This window comes from Peromyscus maniculatus, chromosome 1 (assembly GCF_049852395.1).
Source record: "Peromyscus maniculatus bairdii isolate BWxNUB_F1_BW_parent chromosome 1, HU_Pman_BW_mat_3.1, whole genome shotgun sequence".
NCBI lineage: Eukaryota > Metazoa > Chordata > Mammalia > Rodentia > Cricetidae > Peromyscus > Peromyscus maniculatus.
Genome location: NC_134852.1, coordinates 175,908,497 through 175,933,780, shown reverse-complemented (window position 1 = coordinate 175,933,780; position 25,284 = coordinate 175,908,497). Strand labels below are relative to the sequence as shown.

General features: G+C 47.4%; 1 protein-coding gene across 5 annotated transcripts in view; it reads right to left on the bottom strand.

Moving 5' to 3' along the window:
* Positions 1–25,284, bottom strand: part of Apba1 (amyloid beta precursor protein binding family A member 1) — a 222,495-nt gene that overhangs the window by 4,630 nt on the left and 192,581 nt on the right. For 3 of the 5 annotated variants that reach the window (XM_076561382.1, XM_042261998.2, XM_076561372.1), the window contains exons 6-11: positions 19,286–19,321; positions 18,212–18,298; positions 16,807–16,992; positions 14,240–14,419; positions 12,035–12,247; positions 1,081–1,200 (exon numbers count right to left, since the gene is read on the bottom strand). In XM_076561382.1, coding sequence (XP_076417497.1) covers positions 1,081–1,200; positions 12,035–12,247; positions 14,240–14,419; positions 16,807–16,992; positions 18,212–18,298; positions 19,286–19,321 — 822 coding nt within the window. The remainder of the gene's footprint in view (positions 1–1,080; positions 1,201–12,034; positions 12,248–14,239; positions 14,420–16,806; positions 16,993–18,211; positions 18,299–19,285; positions 19,322–25,284) is intronic. The other 2 variants (XM_042262000.2, XM_042262003.2) reach the window with 2 other exon arrangements.

The following is a 25,284-nucleotide window of genomic DNA, read 5'->3' as shown; positions in this document are numbered from 1 at the left end:
TACACCTAGTGGGCAGCGCCACATCACGTGGGGGTGGGAGACGGTCTTCCCTGGAGCCCTGGTGCACTAGCTGACTTGGTGAGGCTTGGGCTATTTAAATCTCTCAGCTTCGTTTTATGAACAGTGGGTTCTGTGGGTTGGTAGGGAGCTCAGGGATCGACTGTTTAACCAGCATGCACAAGATCCCGTGTCTGATCTTTGGCACCATATACAGTAGCAGCAAAAGTAGGTTCTGTAGGTCCAGCAGCCTGCATGTGTACAATCTTTGCACAGGGGCACAGCAGGTGTGAACTTACCAGTATGCTCAACTCCGACCACTTTCCGTCCTTGTTAGGCCTATCTGTTGGTGGCCAGTGTTTCAGTCAGCCTTCCATAGTCGCAAGCAGGCTTACCCACGGAACTGTGTGATGCTAGAATCATGTATCTGAGGATCACTACTACATGATCCGAAGAGGCACTGAAAGCTTACTGTGTTCCATGGTATGGCTCAAGGAGAAAGGTACCTGTCGTTCTTCTCGATTTGGTGGTCTTTGCCAAACTCACTTCTTACAGGGATGGAATCCATGGCACAGCCAGCTCCTGCATATGGTTGGGCTGTGACCACTGGTGAATGAACCCTCCCAGTACTGCAGGTTGGGGTGCCTACACCTTACACACTAAACAAGAGTGCCTGTGAGTGAACTCACTAAAGTTGACTTTACACCTCAGACCGTGCATCTTTATACAAAAGTTGATGCAGACAGGACCTTCAGCAAGGGAGCTTAGTGAGTCTGGAGTGAGCGGGTCCTTCCGGCTCTAAGCTGCTCTCAGCTCAAATGTTCCATGGCTGATTTCCACCCTAGAAGTAAGACTAAGGGTCTAGGGCTAGGACTGTGGTTCCTTGGCTGAATGGTTGCCTAGCACACTCCATCTCCAAACAAACAAAATCTCAAGAAGCTAGTCAAATTATAACGGAAAACCCCAAAACTATTTACTGAATGAAAGGATGAGGGGAATGGACCAGCTGGAAAAAAAATTCAATATACCTCCATTTCCATTTGTCAGTATCTTGGAAAAGGGTGTGGTGTGACGTGTACTTACAATTCCATTCTGGACGCTGAATCCCAGCTGGTAGCGAAGGTCCGGCCTCCTTATTAGCACTGTGGTCACGGGAGGGCACCTCACAATGTTCAGCTTTACTCGGGACTGGTTCTTTAAGCCCTTAAACGTGAATAAAGTACAGTGGAGATGGTGACCACTGAGTCAGGCAGAGTAAATAAAAGCAGACATGGCCGGACACAGAGGCAGGGTCCACACCAGTCTTCTGAAGGCCGTGCGTGCCTGAGCTGGAGCCAATCCCATGAGACCTCCCTGGAACCCATTCAATCTGTGTGAGATGGGTGACCAGCAGATGGCTGGAAAGTGGATGGTGTCCGTGGACCTGGCAAAAGTACAACTAAAGGAAAAGAGTCACATGTGATTGACAGATGAGGATGCACACTGTTGGCGGAAAGTCACATGGGACATAGGCTTTTTCCTCTACAAGGCGGACTCCAGCAGTGACTCCTAACAAAGGGCATACACTCAGAGCAGCAGCTCATTCCCAAAGCCAGTTCTCTCCAGCCCCTGACCTCTTCTTCCCCACTCAATGTCTGGAGAGCTCTAGCTCATGGGTATTCCCACCACAACTGGAAGCTCCAGTGAGTATTTGCCTCCTTAGGTTGTGATGGATTATGAAGAAGAAATGAAATATGAAGACTGTACATGGGTTCATCTTTGGCCGTCTGCCCTTCCTTTAGAATTACCAGAATGGATGGTAGAAGAAAATCTGGCCTTTAATTAGGAATGAGAACCTGTTTGGAGCTTCCTACACATTAGCCAAACCATCTCTCCCTCAGGCAGGCCCACCTACCACCTCATCAGCTACATGCTGAGAAGTGGGAACCAGGCCGAAGAAGCCAGCCCAGAAATAAACATGCCCTCTCCAGTGCTGCTGGCTCTGAGGAAGGCCTGTTCTGACTGGGTTGCCTCCTGCTTGCCAGAGCAGATGCTCTGAGGAGAGCATGCTCCAAAGCTCTCCGTGCCTTTCCCTGCATCTTCAGCATGGAAAGGCTCTGGGAAGATGTTCCACATCCCAATCCAAGAAACACTGTACAGAGAAAAATGGCATTTTTTTCTCATCTTGGTGCAAACAGACCACACTGGTGTGGCTGGAGGCCCTGTTGCTATAGCTGAGGCCAGGTTATCAGAGCACTCAGGAAGTGCCTGCCTGCCTGGACTCCTATCTGCTAGACCAGCTGACTAAGAAATGGCTTAAGGTCAGCTTAGACCTTCCTCCAAGGGAGCAAGGGTAAAAGGGTCTTGAGGTGGATGAGAATGTTCTCCACTGAGAGCGAGAGGGAGTAGCAATTTGAGGGGGGGGGCAGGGATTTGGAGGAAAAGCTAGCTTTTATTCAGGTCCAAGATATCCCTTAGAGATAGCACCCATGTGACTTGATGCTCACTGTCACATTGGCATCACCAGTGTTCCCAGTGAAACAGGCTAGGGAACGCCTTGGGGAAGGGAACAGTATTTTCAGTGCAGTGGGATGACAGAGTGCTGCTCCTGGATAAGATGCCTGTGATGGCCTTGGACTTTCTGCTGAGAGCACGTCCCATCGTCATGTCAACAAGACAGAGAGAAGGTCTGGCTTTCTGTTCTGAGCAGTGGGAAGGGCATAGCCGGGTGAGGAGGACAGTGCTGGTGTTCCTAGACCTGCGTTCCGTCATGTTTCTGCTGCCATAAGCAGGCAGCTCTTTGGCACTTTGCTCTATCTGAATTTCTCTACTGTTTTCTACCTGGGGACACTCACTGGGGTCTCTGCCAGGTCCAGTTTCTACATGCATCTTCCCAAATGCCCCAACCCATGACACTGAAACTCAGCCATTAGCCTTCAGAAGTCAGACTCAGTCCCCAACATCAAAGCAAGTATTGGGAAGCGAGGCAGGCTGGACCTCAGCTATGTACATGTTACAGTTTCCTAAGTGCCGCCTCTTTTTTGCTCACTTAAGAAGCACTGATATACCGAGAAATGGGTTAGACACTGGACACCAGTAGGAATAAGATTCTCTAGGTCTCTTGGAACTGGGGGGACATGAGAGGCTAAGAGAACACAGAGTGTGTATCAGAACTAAAATGGGGGGGGGGCTGAGGTAGCTTGAGTCCCACTATATCCACCCCACCACGACCCCTGCAGACCACACACCATAATACCAGGAATTTGTGGAAAACGAACTGAAAGTGACAGGGTCCACCTATAGGAATTCTGGTCCTTCGTTTCAATGCTTACACCTATTAACTGCCTGAACAATCCAGGAGACCTTCTAGAATATACCAAAATGCATGAGAATGAAACAATTTTCTGTTACCTACAAATTTCACACTGCTCTGGTGAACTGATTTAAGATGCCTGTTGGGTCCCTCAGCAAAGTAATTTTTAAGACTGGATAAAATGTGCTTCAACGTAAGGCTTCAGAAATGGCAATTGGAAATAACCAGGGCATGATTTGCTCTGCTATCCCTAATCAGTGTTTCAAGTTGGGTCTCATTAACTTAGATTTCTGACCTGCCATTTTGTTGGAGGTGCCAATTAAATAAACGGTCATTTCGTCCCCATGACAACAGTGAATGATGCAGCAAATTAAGAAATCTGGTGGGAAGGGAAGAAGCCAGAGTGGTATCTATAGCAACAAGAGCAAACTCACGATACTCCTGAGAAGGAAAGGGAAGCCAGGCACTAGGTTGGAAAGGAAGTCTAGAGGGCAGGACTTGGAGGCAAAGGCATGAGCAGAGAGATACCAGCATGCTTTGTCTACCAATGACTATGCTTTAGGAATGAATTACAACTGGAAAGGTAAGAACTAGGCAGAAAAGAATTCAGAGGGTTTCTGTAACTAGAAACACATTCTGCGTCCTGTAATCTGGGGGGAGAAAGGCCAGTGAGCATTGAAGTGGGAAGACAGAGCACGTTGATTTAGACTCCTGTTCCTCAGGGTGCCGGCCAGAAGGCTGGCCATGCCACCTTCCCCAGGAGTTTGCTGAAAAGCAGAGTCCCACTTAAGACTTGTCGGAACAGAACAGATCCCTTAACAGGATCCCCGGGTGGCTCTTGTGAGTGTGAGAAGCAATGACTGATTAGGATGCTGGGTAGAATAACATGGGCAGGGACCTGCTGAAATGAAGAGCACTACAGAAAAGCTCCGAAGCCCAGACATTCCCCTGCAGTAGCTGGAGCAGTGTGAGCATCTATCTGGGTCCAGGCACAAAGTGGGGTGATGTCTAGAGAATTGTAAAAAATGGCACCGAATCCACTGAGTTCAGTCTTCATCTGGTGTTGGGGGCTCCTCAGCTAGGACAAGCCACAGGTAGGCGATCTGATTTTCCAGCCTGACAAAGCTGAGGCTCTTGGGACACTTGCGAGTGCTCAGCAGTTTCTAACTGGACCTTCGTCCTGCGCAGCTCTGCCGAGGGAGGCCAGCGGGGCAGCGGCTTTCTCAGGCCCTCTTCAGCAGCTGTCTCTTTCATCATCACGTGGGCTTTTCATCTTCCCAGTCCATGGAGATTCCGTTTACAGACATCAAAGTTCAGCTCTTCAAACAACCCTTCCCCTTCAGGAAGCTCCAGGGCCTCTCCGTTCACCTTTGAGTAAGTTTTGTTTCCACCTCAAGTTGGTGATATGTGGACAGAGCTGAGTCCCCAGGCAGTCAAGGTGGTCAGGCTGACCTCACGGATACCACGGTCCCTCATCTTGTCTGTCATTTAGAGGGCAATGTGGGTGGGTGAAAGGAGAGTTGGGGTCTAATGGATGGCCAGCTGGGGACCCCGAACCTTTGGGGTTTCAGGAAAAGGGTGGCTTATGGGAAGGCCAGGCCCTGACATAAGGTTGGGAGTTATCAGAAATTCCTGCTTCTTAAACCCAGGTCTAACCCCCGCCCTACCCCCGCCCCCCCCCCCACACACTTGGGTTGCTATAACAAAATATTACCCACTGGACTTACAACCAATGAGAGGTACTTCTAATAGTTAGGCAGGCCTGATGCCTGAGGTTAGGGTGCTGCAGTCATGATAAACTCCTCCCGTGGGCTGCCGATTGCCGGCTTCTGGTTGCTTTCACATGGAGGAAGACCACCAGGGAGCCCTGTAGGGTCCCTTGCATAAAGGCACTGATCCAATTCATGAGAGCATCACCCTTAAGACCTAATCACCCACAATCGCCATTGGGGTTAGGGCCTCAACATGTATTTTAAAGGGGTACCCCTCTCCTCACCCCATATCCTTTCCAGACCCAGATTAACTCCCTGTAAAGTCATCCTCTCCAGCTTCACTCACCAATTTCTCTCCCTCACTCTGCACTCCACACGCAGATCCTGAAGACTGGCACTACTGACAAGTGGGGGCTGGGTAGGCCTTGGCTGTGGAGGGGCCGTCCTATGCACGGCAGGCTGTGCCCGTAATACAGTCTTCACAGTGAGAGAGTCAAGGCAGTCTCCAGGCTTCTGGGGCATGAGGATGTCCACTTGCCCAGACACCCTCCCTGGACAGTGGGAGATGTCTTGGGGGTGTCTTTTCACTGGCTGAGTGACCTGTCTCCACCAAGAGTCAGCTGTGTGACTGCTGTTCTGTGCCTCAGTTTCCTACTTGGGCAACAGATAGACAACAGTATCGGCTGCATAGAAGTTATGAGGAACCAGAAGCCATGAGTTCAGTGAGCTAATCTGCAACCACCCTCTGGTCAGTGTTGGGTGCAGATTAGCTCACTGGCTTCTGTAACTGTGGGGCCTGGCTCCTGGGTGAGGACCTACCCACTGTCTGGGCCACACAGCTCCGTGCATTTCTCACATGCCCACACAAGTAATTCGTTCACAGGAGAGAAGGGCAGTGGTCCTGCCTTTCAGTAGAGGTCACTATGACGACACCAGATTAATCCCCACAGGTCAGGCTGAGTTCTTCCCCTTGACTCAATGCCAGCCTACTGTCCGTCAATTCAAGCAGACACTTCTAAACACTACTGTCCTTCCTGACACAAACCTAGGTTGTAACTCCTTCAAAGTCAAAGTAAACTTTCAAAGTCAAACGTTTCCTCTCCTAAACTCCTGCAGCCTTGTACCCCTGTTGCTACACATCCTTTCAGCTATGTCATTGTCTTGGACATGCATGGCCTCTCCATGGTTCAGCACCTAACAAAGGTCCAATTAAACATATCTGAATGAATCTGCATTAAGCAAATTTTCTGATCTCATCATTACTGGACAGCCACGTGCTGCACAGTTTTCTTAGTCAACTAGACCACACATACCATAGCAGTCCTGTAAGACAGCAGTGGAACTGAAAAATTCCCATTACCTGGTGTGGTGGTTTGAACAGGTGTGTCCCCCATAGACTCATGTGTTTGAACACGTGGCCTATTAGGAGGTGTGGCCTTGTTGGAGGAAGTGTGTCACTGTGGAGGTAGGCTTTGAGGTCTCATATATGCTCAAGCTGTACCCAGTGTGACAATTCACTTCCTGTGGTCTGTGGATCAAGATGCAGAACTCTCAGATCCTTCTCCACACCATGTCTGCTGGCATGCTGCTGTACCCTGCTATAATGATAATGGACTAAACCTCTGAAACTGTAAGCCACTCCAATTAAATGTTTTCTTTTATAAAAGTTGCCATGGTCATGGTGTCTCTTCATAGCAATAGAACCCCTAAACAAGTTGGTACCAGGGACTGGAGTATTGCTGTGATAGGCCTGGCCATGCTTTTGTTTGGAGGAATTTGGACTCTGGGAGTTTGAATTTGAAGACCAGTTGAATGGTTTAAGTTGGGCTTAATTGGCCATATGAGTAAGAAAATGTAAGACAGTGGTGTTGAGGGTGATTCGAATTATGGGGGCCTGGCCCAAGAGGTTTCAGAGGAGAAGAATTTTAGTATGTTTCCTATAGATCATTCTTATGATATTTTGGTGAAGTATGTAGCTGCTTTTGCCCTTGTCCAAAGAGTTTGCCTGAGGCTCAAGTGAAGAGTTTTGGATTAATTCTGTTGGCTGAGGAAATATCAAAATAGCCTAGTATTAACTATGTCATATGGTCATTAGTGTTCACTCTTATGAAGATTTATAATGAAAAGGAGCAAGCTGAGCAAGGAAAAATACAAAATGTACAATTTGAAGAGAAAAGAGGCACCAGGAAGTGGAATACAGCTAAATTCTGTGATCAAGTAGATAAGCAGATTAAGAAGTGGAATAAAGAAGTGGTGACCTCAGGGCAAGACCCCACCCAGCTAAATTCCAATTTATGAAAAGGAATTAAAGAAAACCTTAGAGCTGGGTGTGGTGGTGCACACCTTTAATCCCAGCACTTGGAAGGCAGAGGCTGGCAAATCTCTGAATTTGAGGTCAGTCTGGTCTACAGAGTGAGTTCCAGGACAGCCAAGCTTAGGCAATGAAGGTAACCATCAAAAACAGAAAGCTGGCAAAGATATGATTGAATGAGGGGGCTATGTCCCAGCCCCAGAAAGCAGCAGAAGTTGGCAGCTTTGGCCATGAGGTTCTGGCTTTAGAGTCATGGATAGAGTCTTCTTCTGTGACTAAGGGGTTATGGCCTCTCTCTCTGTGAATAAGCCACTGAGGCCAGTTACATGGAAAGGGTGTCCCTACAGGGAGGCTTAGAGAGACCATTGTGTAAAGCTGTGCAAGTGAAGCCTGAATTGTCTTGGAGACAGCTGCTGAGGAGAGCTGCTAACAGGGAGTGGAACCAACCCAAGAGAAAGAAGTGTGTTGCAGTCAACAAAGCTGAAAGGAGTTGGAGATCTGAAGAGCATTTTGACATTTGACATGAGATGCAGAGTTTGGAATTTGCTCAGCTGGTTTTTGGTCTTGCTTTGGTCCAGCATTTCCTTCCTATGCTCCCTTCCCTACATTTTAGAATGGTAATGCATATCCTGTGCCATTATATGTTGGAAGTATGCGATCTGCTTTTTTATATTGATTTTATAGGGGATTACAGTTGAGAGAGTGCATGAATCTCAGAAGAGACTTTGAACTTTGGACTTTTAAACATTGTTGTGACTGTGATAGACTATGGGGACTTTTGAAGTTGAACAACATGCATTTTGAAATATGTTATGGCTACAAGTCTATGGGGGCCAGCGAGTGGAATGTAGTGGTTTGAATAGGTATGGCCACCATGCTCATGTGTTTGAATGCTTGGCCCATAGAGAGTAGCATTATTAGGAGGTCTGACCTTGTTGGAGGAAGTGTGCCACTGTGGGAGTGAGCTTTGAGGTCTTATATATGCTCAAACTACATCCAATATACAGTTTCCTTCTGCTGCCTGCAGATCAAGATGTAGAACTTTCAGCTCCTTCTCCAGCGCCACATCTGCCTGCATGCTACCATGACCCACCTTGATGACAATGGACTAAATCTCTGAAACTATAAGCCAGCTCCAACTAAATGTTTTCATTTATAAGAGTTGCCATGGTCATGGTGTCTCTTCCCAGCAGCAGAAACCCTAAGACACCTGGGGACTCCATAGGCATCTGAACACCACAGTACATCTAACTCTTCATGACTGCAGTGACATCTGTGTAAACTCACTTGCATTGCTAACTTTTACGCATAAAAGCATAGCATGTGTGCATGCACATACATGTATGTACAAAATACTTAATAAAGGCTATGCTACTAGCTTATATATATTTATTATGCTGCATTTGTATCATTATTTTAGGGTGTACTCCTACTCATTAAAACACAACATTAATTATAAGATAGTATGCTGTGTTATGCTGGCAGCCACCTCATGGATCCTACAATTACTGTCTCTCTTGGTTTTACCATGAGGCCACATCAGGTGACTGACCTAAATTGTTTAAATACTCTGTGATGTTTGGAAAATGATAAAATTGCTTAGTGATTTGCATTTCCCTGATGGCTAAGGATGTTGAACATTTCTTTACATGATTCTCAGCCATTTGAGATTCCTCTGTTGAGAATTCTCTGCTTAGATCTGTACCCCATTTTTTGATTGGATTATTTGGTTTTTTGATGTCCAGGTTGAGTTCCTTATATACTGTGGAGATCAACCCTCTGTCAGATGTGGTTTGGTGAGGATCTTTTCCCATTCTGTGGGCTGTCGTTTTGTCCTTTTGACAGTGTCCTTTGCCTTACAGAAGCTTTTCACTTTCACGAGGTCCCATTTTGCTAATTACTGATCTTCGTGCCTGTGCTATTGATGTGCTCATCAGGAAGTTGTCTTCTGTGCCAATGCCTGCCCAACTACGTGCATAGCAGCTTATTTGTAATAGTCAGAAACCGGAAACAACTTAGATGTTCCTCAACTGAAGAATGGATAAAGAAATTATGATACATTTATATAATGGAGTGTTAGTCAGCTGTTAAAAACAATGACATTAGGAAATTTGAAGGCAAGTGGATGGAACTAGAAAAGATCATCCTGTGTGAGGTAACCCAGATCCAGAGGGACAAACATGGCATGTACTCACTCATAAGTGGATATTAGCTGTAAAGCAAAGGATAACCGTGTTACAACTCACAGACCCAGAGCAGCTAAGTAACAAGGAGGGCACAAGGGGCGTGGGTGGGTGGGAGATTCATGAATCTCATTGTGAAGGGGAAATAGAATGGACATTGCCAGTGGGCGGGGAGAGGGGCCTGAAAGGGGGATGGGGATGGGAGAAGAGATCAGGTGGGAGGGAGGATGGAGGGAGAGAGTACTGGGAGAGACAACTGGAATCTGGGGGCATCTCTGGGATGAGCTAGAAACCTAGTGCAGTGGAAACTCCCAGGAATCTATGAGGGTGACCCTAGTTAAGACTCCCAGCAATGGGGGATATGGAACCTGAACCGGCCATCTCTTGTCACCAGGCAAGACTTCCAGTGGGACATCAACCTGGTCACAAACCCTTCATCCTACAATTTGTCCTGCCTACAAGATGTGCTGGGAGTAAAGATGGCATGAAAATTATGGGACTGACCAACTAATGACTGGCCCAGCTAGAGACCCATATCTTGAGAGTGAGCTCAACCCTGAGGGCCAGGACCCAGAGGTGGGATACCCCAGAGACCTAGGACAGAACTAAACACCACTGGCAAAAACAAACAAACAAACAATGAAGTGATTCCTAATGATACTCTGCTGTTCTCATAGATTGGCACTTTGTCCAGTCATCATCAGAGAGGTTTCACCTAGAGTCTTAGTTAGGGTTTCTATTGCTGTGAAGAAATGCCATGACCATGGTAACTCTTAAAAGGAAAATATTTAACTGGGGTTTCAGAGGTTCAGTCCATTGTTATCATGGTGGGAAGCATGGTGGTGTGCAGGCAGACATGCTGGCTACATCTTCATATGCAGGCCACAGGAAGTCCACTGAGACACTGGGTGGTATCCTGAGCATAGGAAATCTCAAAGCCTACCCCAACAGTGACACACTTCCAACAAGGCCATACCCTCTCCAACAAGACCACACTTCCGAATTGTGACACTCCCTATGAGATTATGGGGCCAATTACATTCAAATTATCACACCCAGCAACTGATGGGAACAGATGCAGACCCAAAGTCAAATATTAGGTAGAGCTTGGAGAATCCTATGGAAGAAGAGGAGGAAGGATTGTAGAAGCCAGAGGGGTCAAGACACCACAAGAAAACCCACAGAACCAACCAATCTGGGCCCATAGAGTCTCACAGAGACTGAAGAGAAAACCAGGGAGCCTGCATGGGACTAACCTAGGCCCTCTGCATATATGTTACAGTTGTGTAACGTGGTCTTCCTGAGAGAATCCTAACAGTAAGAGCAGGGGCTAGCTCTGACTCTGATGCCTGTTTTGGGGACTCCTTCCCCCATACTGGATTGCCTCATCCAGCCTTAATAGAAGAGGAGGAGCCTAGTCTTGCTGCAACTTGATATACCTTGGCAGGCTGATATCCTTGGGAGGCCTGCCTATATCTGAAGAGAAACAGTGGAGGAGGAGTGGATGGGCGTGGGGTAGAAGGGAGGTGGGGGAGGAGATTGGGAAGAGGGGAGGGAGGGGAAACTTTGGTTGGAATGTATAAACAACAACAACAAAAGAAAAAAATTGCCTAATGACACATCTCTCAGAACTTATTTCTCCACATGCAGCTGTATACTAAGCAACACGTCTACCTCAGGGGTGACACATCACCCTGCCCTCTGTGCTCGCCTGCAGCCTTTCCCCAGCTCATGAGATGGGGGTGTTAGCTTTTGTGGGTTTTCTTGGGCACAGAATGGCTATTGTACAGATGTGTTCACTCCCCCCAGAGTGGTGTCCTCTTTGAAACCCTCAGGACCAATGGAAGCTGAGCACCCAGCCTGCCTACTCACTGGGTGGGGTGTGGGGTTCTGGGGCCAAAGGTGCTATAGTGTCATACTGGTGACACAAGCAGCAAGATCAGTGTCCTCTAAAGGCTACGTATATTGACGCCTCAAGTAGTCACATTCATTTTCTCTTTAAGTAACTCTTTTCTTTAGTGATAGCATCAGCGTGGGTGGAACAAAAGTGAACATGTAGACTAGAGCAGGTTTCCTCCCTCTGACATTCAGCTTGGGAAGAGGCAGGTTGACCCACACCAGTGTTCTCTGCAGAGCTGAAGCATTCCCATGAGCTTTGAAGGGGGTGGTAAATCACCTCACGTCTGTCTGGCTGTAAAGGACTGTTTGGGTTACAGAGCAGATGAAAATCCTGCTGGGGCTGTGTCTGGGTTCTGTGGGAGGAAGTGAGTTAGTTAACTGATGGGTTATGCCTATGGCAGGCATTGGACTAGATGCAGGTGTTATGTAAGCCTCAGACAGTACTTGTGACCCTGACCTATGGAGAAACTTATAACAGTAACTTGAGGGTTAGCTGCCTTGAGTCCAAGTCCATACTGTTTATATCTGGGTCGTCCTCAGAGCCTGAGCTTAAGCATGTTCACAATCATCAAGGACTGCATGGCAGTAACATTTCACATTTCAGGTCTGCTACTGAAATGGTTTTCTCATGCCTAGGTACCTTGATAATGCTCTGGCAGGTGGACAGAGGCAGGCCCACCAGGCTGGTGCCGTTGATGGACATGATCTGGTCCCCGATGTTCAGCTTTCCTGATTTCTCTGCGGGGCCTCCATGCATCATGTTGGCAATGATCACAGTCGGTAGAATGGATCCCCAGCCAGACTCCACAATCACAACTCCCAGGATTTCTCCTTTCTGTTTCTCTATGAAAACCTGAAAGGAGAAAAATATGTAGAAAGTGTATGTCAGCAGCCACATGGGATAGACCTGGTCTCCCTCCTTGCATGGGGGAAGAGAAAGATACTACTTTGAGGATGCCAGTCCAGGTGAGTTCCTATCTTCTCTATGCTCCATGGCATCTGGGGTCTGTAAGAAACCACTTCACATCTAGACCTTGGAATTCACCCTTGTTTCAAATGACCAACCTGGCCTCACACAAATACAGGGGGCACCAGGTTTTTGTGTTTTCCTTGAAAACATCAGTTGTCTTTTGTAGTGGGAGCTTTGGTGGCCTGTTAAACCTTAATCCATGGTGGCTTTTGGATTTGATGCACAGGTTTTCTCATTCCACAGCACTTTGTAAATTATTTTCAGTATTGAAGATTTCTGAGTGAAAAACACATGAAACACTTCTCTGTGAGGAAGAGGGTGAGGAAAAAGTGACGCTGAAGTTGCTGTGACCGAAAGGCTGTGATCACACAGAAAGAACAGGTCCTGGACATATATAATGCATGTGTCACCTCTGGTGGCCGGCACAGAAGCACGAGTTAGTACTGGACCCCAGTATATATGGAGGTGTGCAGACCAGCAGAGTCTGCATCCATATGTTCCGGGACCCAACAAAGCCACTTCACAGGTGCCACCCACTTCTCCCAGCAGCTCCAGCAGCAGTAGGCCCTTCCCTGAAGCATTTCCCACAGCCTAGTGGGAGATACTCCCGTTACACACTGGATCACTCCCGTGTTGAGGTTCTAATCTGAGTACCTCCTCCAGTGCCTCAACACGGGGCAAAGGTATTTATAGGCAACCACACTAAACTGAGGACATCAGCATGTACTCTAATCCAATGCACCCGTGCTCTTCTAAGAGGAGATTTGGACACATGGAAGATGACAGAGGGGTGTGAGGAGAAGAGGCCATCTGCAAGCCAAGAACACAGGTGTGAACACAGCCTTTCTTCCCAGCCCTGAGGACTCAAACTTACCAACAGTTGGACTTGCACTTCAGCCCGGAACTGAGAGGCAGTTCCCGTCTGTTGTTGGAGCTGCCTAGCCTGTGGGGTCTATTATGGCAGCCCTAGCCAATGAATATGTCCCTGCCCATCCCAGACCAATATGGGACAGAGGGTACAGCTACCTCTAGATCCCCCGCCCTGTGGTTCAGAAGGAAGGTCATGCCCAGCAAGGCCACACTCCTCCTCAGTACCTCCCCCCACTCCCCTTTTGTTCTGAGTGCAGGCTTCCATTAAAGCTCTTGATTAATAATCCTCTTCTAGGCTGTGGTCCAAGGAGCCTGACTCAAGGCACCTAATGGATCCAAAGCTCACGTTCTTATTCAGAGTTCTTTTGATCTGGGGGGCAAGATCTGAACCTTTCGGCTGGAGTTTCAAGTTGGCACAGTGTCCTTCCTGTCCCTTCTGGGTTTGCTTCCGCTGCAGCTGAGTTACCGCCTTCCTGACGGCCCAGCATTCTAACCTTCAGGTTTCCTGTTAGCTCTGCCTTACCCTTCCACGGTCGGCTGGCCCTGAACATTCCAGTGACCTACAGGTCCAGACCAGCTTGGTCGGCCCTGTCTCCTCCAGACACTCCTGCCGAGCTCACTGTGAAACATTCGAGGGTGAAGCCCCTATTGTCTGAGCACGTGATCTCTGTTTTGCCTCGTGCAGCTGTCTGCCATGAGTGCTTGAGCTGGCATGTCACTGACCATTTTCAGTGCCCTTTCCCAGATGTGGGCTTCGTAAGGACAGAGGTCAGGTCCTCCATCCATACCTATAGCATTCCCTCAAGGGGCAGAGGATGTGTCCTTGTTTTTGGTAGTACTTAATGACAGAGTCTCCTGGGAGGAAACCAGAGATAGGCGTGAGAGCCACAGAATGTCCTGCCGATACCACTGTTTTCAGCCTCGACTTCCCCAGCATGGCGGCCCCACCCTCTAGGGCCCCAGGCAGCTGGCTCAGCCTGGGAACAAGTTTTGGGAAGTACCTACATCTTTGCAGTTTTCCGACTTGGAGAAGTGGATCAGGTCATCGTTGTACATGTCCTGGGTGTTGAGCAGGTCACTGTACTCCTTCTGGCTGAGGTCTTCCGGGTTAATCCCGTTGGCCCTGAGGAATTCCTGGTACGCCACGCTGAAGGCCTGCCCTATGGACTGTGCGATCAGCTGGGCCTGTAGCAGCAGCAGGGAAGAAGGTGGTGAATGGGGGACTCCTTGGCACACACAGCCCTGGGCACTTGGTCCTTGTGGCATTTGAGGGTTTAGACAGCAGGTCACTCAGTCATTCTCTATCAGTGTACCAGTGCCTACCAGGAAAATCAGTATGCTTCTCATTATGACTGTGCCCACAGGGGAGTCATTGGCACTCAGTGGACAGGAGTCAGAGATGCTGGACATCCTACTGCACAAAGGACAGTCATACACAATGACAGGTCATTCTACATCTATACAGTTTTTGGATGTCCCACTGGACATTCATTGCATGTACCACCTTTTTCTAATCACTATATCCATAACTAGATTCTAGTTTCTGTTTAAATACAGAGACTCATTGGGTGGCCCTGGCTACATTTAAAGAATAATACTACACAAAGTGAAGGAAGATGGTCCTTTGAGATTTTATAAGTTTCATGTCTTTCAAAATCATATCATTTGTGGTCATGGCATAAGCTGTAAATGATCACATCCCTGTGAGCCTGTGTATTCACCGTGGGGCATGGAGATTCTGCCTGTGTTTATAGATATGGATTCTTGCTTAGCCCTCGATTCAAAATATCAGGTATAAAGTATCTACAGTATTGCATCAAATACAATTCTGTTCTCATAGGCAAACTTAAATAAGCAGGTGTCAACATCTGGCTGCTTCATGATGCTTTTTGGAATGGCTGAGCCCAAGCATTTATAGTATCATGATTTTATCTTATCCTCTTTCCCCTTTTCATCATACTTACGGCTGTAAATTATTTTGTAGAAAGAAAAGGGAACTGGAGAGATGGCTCAGTGGTTAAGAGTGCTTGCTGAATAGCCATGAGGACTGGACGAAAATCCCAACATTCAGTAACAAGCTGGGCGACCTGTGCATGTCTATTATCCCAGCTTCAAGAGGGTAGCAGAGGCAGGGAGCCTGCTGTGAGAAAATGTGAGTCCCTGACTGAGGGAGAGACCTGCCTCAGAGGACAGGTGGGAAGGTGATAGCGGAGGCTACTCAACACCCTCTTTTGGTCTTTGTACATACACAGACACTGGGTACCTGCTTGTTTATGGGGTGGGGGCCTGGCCCAGCCCACCCTGGCCCAGCCCAGCCCTCAGCTATGGGACAGTACACTTGCTCCAGATTATAGTGGAAACAAAGCCACGGGGGTCTTTCTGTTCTTCCCTGGTGGAGCTAAAAAACAGAGGCAGAAACCCCTCCTTATGAAGTCCATGCCAGATGGAGGTAGCAGGGGTCCTGGAGGGTCTTCCCGGCTGCTGAGCCTTCTCTCTGGCCTGCAGGAGCCAGGAATCTTAAGATTCTACAGTTTTACTCATGAGGTTTCCTGACATCGTTTATTTCTCTTGTGCGGCATCCTGGCCTCAGCCTTAAAGCACAGTGCAGAGGGAGACAGGAAGAGACATTGCTGCTTAAGGCTTGAAGATCAATGTCAGCATCTCCTGGTCTAGTGGCGGCCACAGCAATGGCAGCCTGGTTCCCTATGAAGGGAGGGACTGCCTTGGCCCCCTTACTTCTTGCAGAGGGCAACTTATTGCAGGAGGGAAGGTGCCCGGGGAGGTCGGGTGCTAATGCAGTGCAGAGCCACGGTGGAAAGAACACCTCTGCCATGAATGCATCTTCCTTCATTTGACCTGACCTCCTGCTAGAACGGAATGGGGTCAGGAATCCTGGCTTGGTGCATAGCAGGGAACCTTTTCATGAGGTCTGGGCCTGGGGGTGATGCTCCTGTCACTGGGCTGGGAGGGACAGGGACAGGAACTGTGACTGCAGGGCAGTGCTGTACAGCTCCGACCTTTTCCCTGCAGACACCCTGGTGCCGTGAAGACCTGCTTAGATGGGCGATCTGGGTCGCTCTCTTACATAGCCTGCTTAGACAGGTGATCTGGGTCGCTCTCTTACATAGCCTGCTGGCTCTTCTTTCCCAAGCAAACTCAGCACTCCCCTGCCTCAGGGCCTTTGCACTTGCTCTTTCTGATCTCATTTCATTCAAGTCTCTGCTCAACTGTCACCTCCTTGGGAAAAAAAATACTATGCCAATCACCCTACTTGAAGTAGCCCTGCACATCTGTGCACTGACCCTGTTTTCTGTCTCAGCAAAGCACTTCCCATGTCTGATTTATGAAGTTGACCTATCTCTTTATGTTCTACCCCCTTCAGCCTGCACAGAGAGTAACTCATGTACTTGATTCAGCCCTACACCTGCAGTTCTAGGACAGTGCCTGACACAGGGTAGGTGCTCAGTAAATGTGTTTAATGTAGGATGAGCCAGACGGATTCAGGTCCTAAAAACTGGCCACCTAGTGGCTATCCAGGCCACCCAGAGGGAGGATGAGGAAGCCAGCCTTACGTCCTCGGACTCAAAGACATGGCAGATCATCTTGTACTGTCTTTTCCCATCCTGGGATGGGTGCGAGGCCTCCACGTTCTCCTGGGAGTTGGAGCGGGGCATCCGTCTGCGGGCCATCAGCACGACTATGTTCCCGATGTCTGCGATGTAGGAGATGGTCCTCAGGGGGTGGTCCATCATAGGCTCCTAGAGGGGAAGGACAGGCAGGTGAGTAGCATGTAGGACCTAAGAACTTAGGAGGTGGTCTCTTCTTCCCTTACACAGGCTGAGGATGGAACCGGGCTGGGGTGGGGCAGGGCAAAGCCCTCACTGCTAGATCTCTGAATCCCACCCCCCAGGTCCGCCCAAGGCATTCTCCTTGGCTAATGAACAACAGGAGATATGTACAGAAGAAAAACAAGAAATAGCAAACATTTTACGCTGTGTAGACTCTCTGGTGGTGAAGCTGAAAAGATAAAATCTAAATGTCACTGTGTGTGTGTGTGTGTGTGTGTGTGTGTGTGTGTGTGTGTGTGTGCGCCGCGTGTATATGTGCTGTGCACTTTTAAATAGAATTCCTTAAGGGTAATGAGCCTTCCCTCTCAGAGAACTCATTTGAGTGACAGACAACACACACACATTCTGAGTTTCCCTTTGTGCTTTGAGAAATCAGTCACGGTCCTACCTAGTATCAGCCATTTTTGAACAAAGTTCTTTGAGCTTGATGGGTCCAATGTGGGGTGTGGATGAAAGTCCTGAGTGAATGTGTGTATCGCTGACAGGTGCACAGCTACATCAAGGACTCTAATGTCCCAGATCCATGGGGATGAAAAGCCTTCCCTGGTCCAGGTGGAGATGTTGACAAAATATATGGAGAAAACATAGAACCCAGCTTTGCCTTCGCAGTGTTTACAGCCTGAGGGAGACTGCTCCCCTAAAGGGACCTCCTCATGAGATCAACTACACCTGCCTCCTTGTTCAGAAGTATAAACACTCTAAAAGAGTTTCCAGATGGGCGGCGGTGGTGCATGCCTTTAATCCCAGCACCTGGGAGGCAGAGCCAGGTGGATCTTTGTGAATTCAAGGCCAGCCTGGTCTACAGAGCAAGATCCAGGACAGGAACCAAAACTACACAGAGAAACCCTGTCTTGAAAAACCAACCAACCAAACAAACAAACAAAAAAGAGTTTCCAGGCTCTGCTGCTGGTCTATCTCCATCAGAGCAAGTGGTCCAGCAGGTCCCAGCTGTTGTGGATGCGTGTGTGTCTCCTTGCTTCATTCCCTTTTCACCCCAGCCAGGTTTCCAGGACCCCACACACAAGTCGCATCAGCCCAACACCAGGGGATAGCCACTTGACAGGCATTGGGAGTCTATGTGAGAATGCCACTGCCTTTGCCCCTGAGACAGGTGCGAACAAGCTGGTACCTGTGTATCTGCATTCAATACTTTGATCCTCTGGGTTGAAATGAAGAGATCCACCTCAGTCATCGGCTGAGATTCGCCTTCAGGAGCCTAAGAAGAAAGTGCATCAAAAGAAATTTTATTCCATTACCTTGACCCAGAGGTATGCGAAAAGGTTAGCTCACACACTGGGTTACCAAGACACACTCACCAGAACGGCAACACAGACTCAAGGGTTAAACTGCCAAAGTGGAAGGTACTACAGAGAGGATGGACACATGGGCAAGAGTTAGCATCTCTATGCTACAGGGGAAGAGTAGTTCCCCTCTGCTGCTTCCCCTACAGCAGCAGTCACTGCAGCAGATTAACTCTGGACATGATGGCAAGTGAGCCTTTCTGCAAGGGGTTTAGAGGCTGAGGGTAAGAACAGCTAACTCATAGTGAGGACTTGGAACAGTCACTCAGTTTACCCTGCCAGAGCTGATGGAGGGCAATATCTGTAGTAGGGGCAAAGGAAGCCACTAGATGCGGTTCTGGTAAGAGGGTCTTCATGTTCACACATCACCACAGCAACACAGAGGCAGCTGCCTGCTCCTGTGCCCACCCCATTACAAAAGAGCCCCCAATGCCGCACCTCCTCAGAGTAATTTACAAACACCTAGAAACTCTACAATCCCCAAGGTGCAGCCTGGCTCATTTAGGGCTGAACCCTGCACATGTGTGGTTATTAGCAAGTTTTCTTTTTTTGCATCCAGCAATCTGAGAAATCCTCAAATTCAATGTACTGCAATTGAGTCGTCCCAGGTCCCTGCCACATTATTGCTCCTGAATGGCTGCCGCTTCCACACTAGAGGATTCATTTAGCATCTCCAATCTGCTCCCTGTCGTTCCTCTGCAGTGAAATGACCAAATGAGCAACAGAAAATGGCCACTTGAGGCAACTAAGTTTGGAGAAAGGCTGGCTTATGGAGCGATTCAAAACGAAATCGGAACAAAAACTTGCTGGATGCAGAAAACAAAAACAAAATCATAAAAAGGCCAAACAGAAAAGAAAAGGACAAGGCGTAACACCAAGTGATGAAGTTGTTTGTACTGCACCTTCTTCCTGCTTTTGGCTAATTTCTGGGCCGTCTGCTTAGCATGGAACAAACAGAGACAGGAGAATAGTTAGAAAAGAGGAACTGACACACTAACACTGCTTAGGGGCCTAAATCGCGTGTGGGAGGAAGATGGGCTTAAACACCCACTTGAAGGGGAAATAGTCTTAATGTGAGTGTTGGGACAAGGGCATGAAGAAACTTCTTATGCTTTGTTGTAATTTGCCTTTTTAAAGAACCCATTTTGGTTCTGTTTTTATTGCATGCCTGATTTGTTATTTCACTGATTTCAGCTTACATTTTTATTTCCATCTACTTTCTTTGGGAGTGACTTGCTGAATTTCCCCTCAGTTTCTGATAAAAAGCTACAGCTGTCCAAACTCTTTTCTTCTACTAAAGCTTTGGCTAAGTCCAGCTTTAGCTGTATCACAGTTTTGTGCACACTACAATTTCTTTACTGACACATTACAACACTTCAGCTGTGACTCCTTTGAAACCTGAATTAGAGTTGTGTTACTAATTTAAAAACATTTGGAGGTTTTCTAGCTATCATTTTGGCATCAGTTATGGGATCAGTCTTACTGTGGCCTGAGAACATATGATGTATGACTTCAGTCTTTTTGAAAGTGGCCGAGTCTTAGGGGTTATGATCCAGCACATGATTGACTTTGGTGAACATGTCCTGTGCACTGCAAAGAAATCATTCTCAGCTGTCAATCAAGATGACTCTCATGTGAGGGGTGTGCGTGCCTTCCTCGTTCTACCATTTTACTGACAAAGGTGTGTTAAGCTCCCTAGCTGTCACCGGGGAGTTGTGTTAGTATTGTCTTTGTTCCACTGATCTTTGTTCTCTGTTTTGTCGCTGTGTTAGAGGGTGCATATGTATTTAGGGTGGTATATCTTCCTGTTGAATAAATCCTATCATTTTCTCCCTCTTTATCTGTAGCAATAATTTTCTCTTAAATTTAATAAGATAAATGTAATTTATACCTAACTAAAATGGTCATATTTCTCTTGTACTTGTAATTAAAAGATAATATAGTTAATAAAAGCTGAGCTGGACTTTCCAAATCCAAACCTCTTCTCTGCTACCTACTATTTGTGTGATTTTGAGCAAGCCACTTAGCATTTCTATGCCTCAGTTTCTCTATGTAAAATAGGGATTAAAATAATATCTACCTCATAGGGCTGTTTTAACAGACAAAATAAATGCATGAAAAACTGAACAGAGCACTGAGCATTATGTCTGTGTCTGCTACAATGAAAATTTACACTTGTAGGATGCAGTTCTTCAATTGTACACATTACATATTTCATGTGAATGTGAGTCAGTGGCCCACTGTGGAAGGTGTTATGGCTGTGGGGTGGGTAAAGATGGACTACTGTGATGGGCTGGGTGTGTGTGAGGCTACACTGTTGTGATGGGGAGGGGGGGTAAGGCTGTGCTGTTGTGATGGGGGGGTAAGGCTGTGTTGTGATGGGGGGTAAGGCCGTGCTGTTGTGATGGGGGGGTAAGGCTGTGTTGTGATGGGGAGGGGGGTAAGGCTGTGTTGTGATGGGGGGGTAAGGCTGTGTTGTGATGGGGAGGGGGGTAAGGCTGTGTTGTGATGGGGGGTAAGGCTGTGTTGTTGTGATGGGGGGTAAGGCCGTGCTGTTGTGATGGGGGGGTAAGGCTGTGTTGTTGTGATGGGGGGTAAGGCCGTGCTGTTGTGATGGGGAGGTAAGGCCGTGCTGTTGTGATGGGGAGGGGGGTAAGGCCGTGCTGTTGTGATGGGGGGTAAGGCTGTGTTGTTGTGATGGGGGGGGTAAGGCTGTGTTGTGATGGGGGGGTAAGGCCGTGCTGTTGTGATGGGGAGGGGGGTAAGGCCGTGCTGTTGTGATGGGGGGTAAGGCTGTGTTGTTGTGATGGGGGGGTAAGGCTGTGTTGTGATGGGGAGGGGGGTAAGGCTGTGTTGTGATGGGGAGGGGGGTAAGGCCGTGCTGTTGTGATGGGGAGGGGGGTAAGGCTGTGTTGTTGTGATGGGGGAGGGGGTAAGTCTGTTCTCTCAATTCTTTGGTACTTACCTGGTGGAAAAACTTTGCTCTCAGCAGTTTGTCTCAATTTCACTAGTGATTAAATTGTGTTGTCTGCGTTATTCCACTGTGGAACTGGATGAGTCAGCCATCCAGACAGCACACAGCTAATTGCTGGTACACCCAGCAAAGAGGATGACCCCACTCCCACACAGCTCCCCCACCATTCTCCGCGTGGTGATGAGTTGGAGGTGAGCACTCTGGAAGGCTCATGGAGGTGTTTTTCTAACCGGCACACCTGCCAGTGGTGTATTTCTGCACCTGACAAGGCCCTAAGTGGATGTGGCTATGCACTACTGGGATGCATGTGGAGCGAGAGGCCTTCCCTGGACGTTCCGACCTGAGTCAGTTTTCATCTGCCTGGTAACATCTCCTCTTGGATCTTTCCTCTGCCTCTCTTGAAATGACATAAAATGGCCCAGGAATCCCTACTCCTCTTGGTATCAAAAGCCCAGCCAAATTCTTCTACTCTAGGGAACTGAGCTCTGACTTCATCATCAATACAACACCCAGATTCTATTTTTTTCTTTTCTTTTCTGGAACTACAGAAAGATGAGGAAAACAAACTGAGTTTCACGACACATATTCAGCATGGTTTTCACAAAGTTCAAAATATTTTATGCAGGTAGAACAATACCATCTTGAAATCACTTGGATTTCTAAGTATTCTGCAACAAATTGTAACATTTAGATGTAACATTGAAAAGATGAGTGAGTCAGTGCCTGAATGAGAGATTGGAAGAGGCTAATAGAAACCTCTAAGGCCAAGGATGGCGGTACCCTGGGAAGACCTGTGTCCCCTCTCTTCCTTCAGGCTCATGGGTACCAGGCACTCACCATTGACAGCCCTTCTAGGGTTGTCCTGCTGTGGGGAGGGCCTCAGCTAGCCTATCTGTTCTTTACCCAGCTAGCATCTATTGAGTCATGGTCCTATGCCAGGACCCTTTTAGCCATTTCAAGGGTCACTGTCAAAGCTCACAGCAACGCTGTGAGACACTCAGGTGGAGGAAAGCGAAGCAAAGCCAAGCTGTGCCATTGTGTCACACAGCTGTGAGGCGGCAATCTATCCTGACACTCTCTCTTCCCTTGTGTAGCTTAGGAAGGCTTTTCTTCTGGAACGTCTTAGTTTCCCATAAAATGGGGCTAATAATACCTACCTCCCAGGACTCCCTACACTCCAGTCTGAGCAGTGAATGAGGTGATAATAAATGCAAAGGCCTGGTAGGCACCAGCAGCATCCTCTCTACTGATCTCTTCAAGCAAGCTGGGAAGTGACATGACTCAGACAAAGCAACAGTCAGCGAACATTTAATTCCACAATGAAACTGTAATTTTTGATATTTAAAAGAAGCCACAAAAGAATGGAAAAATATGAACTCTGGGTCAGGCTAGTCAAGACAGATTAAAAAACATGATAATGAATGATCTGAACAAAAGATGTGTGCAACACACAACCCTTGACGGCATTTGTGATGTTATTACATGAGTCTCCCAAAGGATGGAGATGAGGACGTCACCCTGTGTGTGGACACCCACGGCCTCTGTGCCTCAGAGGACCACTTTAGCCTCTGGCTGCGGAGTCGAAAATAGAGTGAGAGTCCGGGAGAAAGGATGAGAAGGGAGCTGGTGAGCACAGACTCCAGTCAGTGCCCTAGCCGTGTGGGGAGGGACATTCCAGAGCATCAGGACGGGGGTTGGGGGGACGGACGGACGGACAAATCCCTCTCTGGAGGTCTCTCCCCGAGATCTCTCTAGGAACTAGCTGAAAGACTTCAGCATGCAATACACCATGATCCTTACCGGCCTTGCTTGAGTGATTATGGGAGCTACTGTTTAAATAGTATGAAGGGCATTGATGTCTGGTAGGAATTCTGACCATTACTTATTATTATTATTCTAGTCACATGGTTTATGTCCTCAGGGGTTTTCTAACTTGTCAACAACTTTTAAAAATCATCCCTATTAATACATTAACTTTCTGTTGAATCACTTACGTTTCCATCTTTATCTTTACAAACAACCAACTCTTGGCTTCACTGCTCTTTCATATTGATTTATTTCTGATCTTTCTTATTTTGGGTTTAGTTTAGTTTTTATTTTTTAGAAGCCTTTCAGATACCTCAACAGGGTATTCGCAAAGTTTCTGTTTTTTATGTAGGCACTCACAAATGTAACCTAGGGTGTTCACTGCATCTCACAGTTGTGTTGTGTTGTATTTCTATTGCATATTTTTTATTTGTTGAGATTTCTACCTATGTGTACAGTGAAAATGTAATCAATGTCCCCCTTTGCCCAATAGCTTCCTCCCTAACTGCACGTCTTTGGTTGTTGCAGGTTTTTCTTTTTTGTTTTTGTAACTTACTAAGTCTAATTAGTGCTGCCCATACATGTGGGGCCATCCACGGGAGCACGGGAACCCTACCAGGAGCTATAAACTCCCTGGGTAGGTTGAATAAAAATGGCCCCAACAGGCTCATGTGTTTAAAGACTTGGTCACCAGTTGGGAGACCTGCTTGGGAAGGACTGGGTGGTCCACCATTGGGTGCAGTCTCTGACGTTTCAAAAGACTCATGGCATTCTCAGTGTGCTCTCTGCCTCCTGCTCAGGGTTTGAGATGTGAGCCTCAGCTGGTGGTGCCACCATGCCTTCCTTTTACTGTCATGGACTCTACACTCTCTGTAACTGGAGGATCAATGACACGTTCTCCTTTGTAAGTTGCCTTGGTCACAGTTTTATTCCAGCAATAGAAACGCAACTAATGTACCCTCCCAGAGTGATTCCCCTCCTCTAGCAGCTATCAAGTGCCAATCTGAGAAGAGCAGTAATTCAGCTCTAAACCCCTCAGTGATCCTCTGCTGTGTTATTCCACTTTACGCTCCATCTCGAGCTTCACTTCTCAAGTGGTTTCTAGTTTCATCAATCATTGTGATCAGAAAGGATCTAGCGTATGATTTAAGTGTTCTTAAGTTTGTGACATAATACATAATCTGTTCCAGAGAAATCCTAAACTGAGGAAAGAAAATGTGTTCTGTAGCCACTGGGTGGATTATTCTATAAATGTCTGAGAAATCATGATTTAGATTGCAACTTAACTCTGGTATTAATTTGACTTTAGGAGGAGGTTTGGATGTTAATTAACGGAAGTGGGGTGTTGAAATTTCCACACTATTCCTGTATTGGAGCCTCTCTCCATGTGTCATATTTGTGTATGAAACTGGATGCTTTAACATTGGGTGCATATTAACTTATATCTTACTGTTGACTTGATCCTTCATTATCACGTGGTGACTGCCTTGATCTCTTGGTAAAGTTACTGTCTCAGTGTGTATTCCTATAGGTAGTTACTGCTGCTTATCTCAGGTGTTCTTTCACCTGGAGTATCATTTTGCATCTTTTCCCTTCAGTTTCTGTGTAAGTCCTTGTAAAGTAGATTACTAGCAGCCAGCTACTGGTGGCTCTTATCTTTTTAACATCCATTAAGCAAGCCCCTTAAGATTTAACTGGAAAATTCAGTCCATTTACATCAGAGGCTATTATTGTTAGCTATGGACTTATCCTGTCATTTTGATGTTTTCATGGGTATGTGATAGGCGCATGCACATACATATTTGTGTAGTTGTGAGGGTGGGGGGCAGAGGTTGACACTGGGCATCTTCCTTATATACTGAGGCAGGGTGTCTCAACCGAGCCCAGAGCACACTGATTCAGCTAGTCTAGCTAGCCTGCTTGCCCTGGGGAGCCTGTCTCTACTTCCTTGGTGTTAGGAGTACAGACAGACAATTACATGGGTGCTCTGGATCCGAACTCTGGTCTTCACACTGAGTGGTGAATGTTTCCCCCAGTGATCCATCTCTGCAGGCCCCGATGCTTTTCCTTTGGTTGTGGGGATATTTTTGTTTTCTTCCTGTCTTACTGTAGGGCTGACTG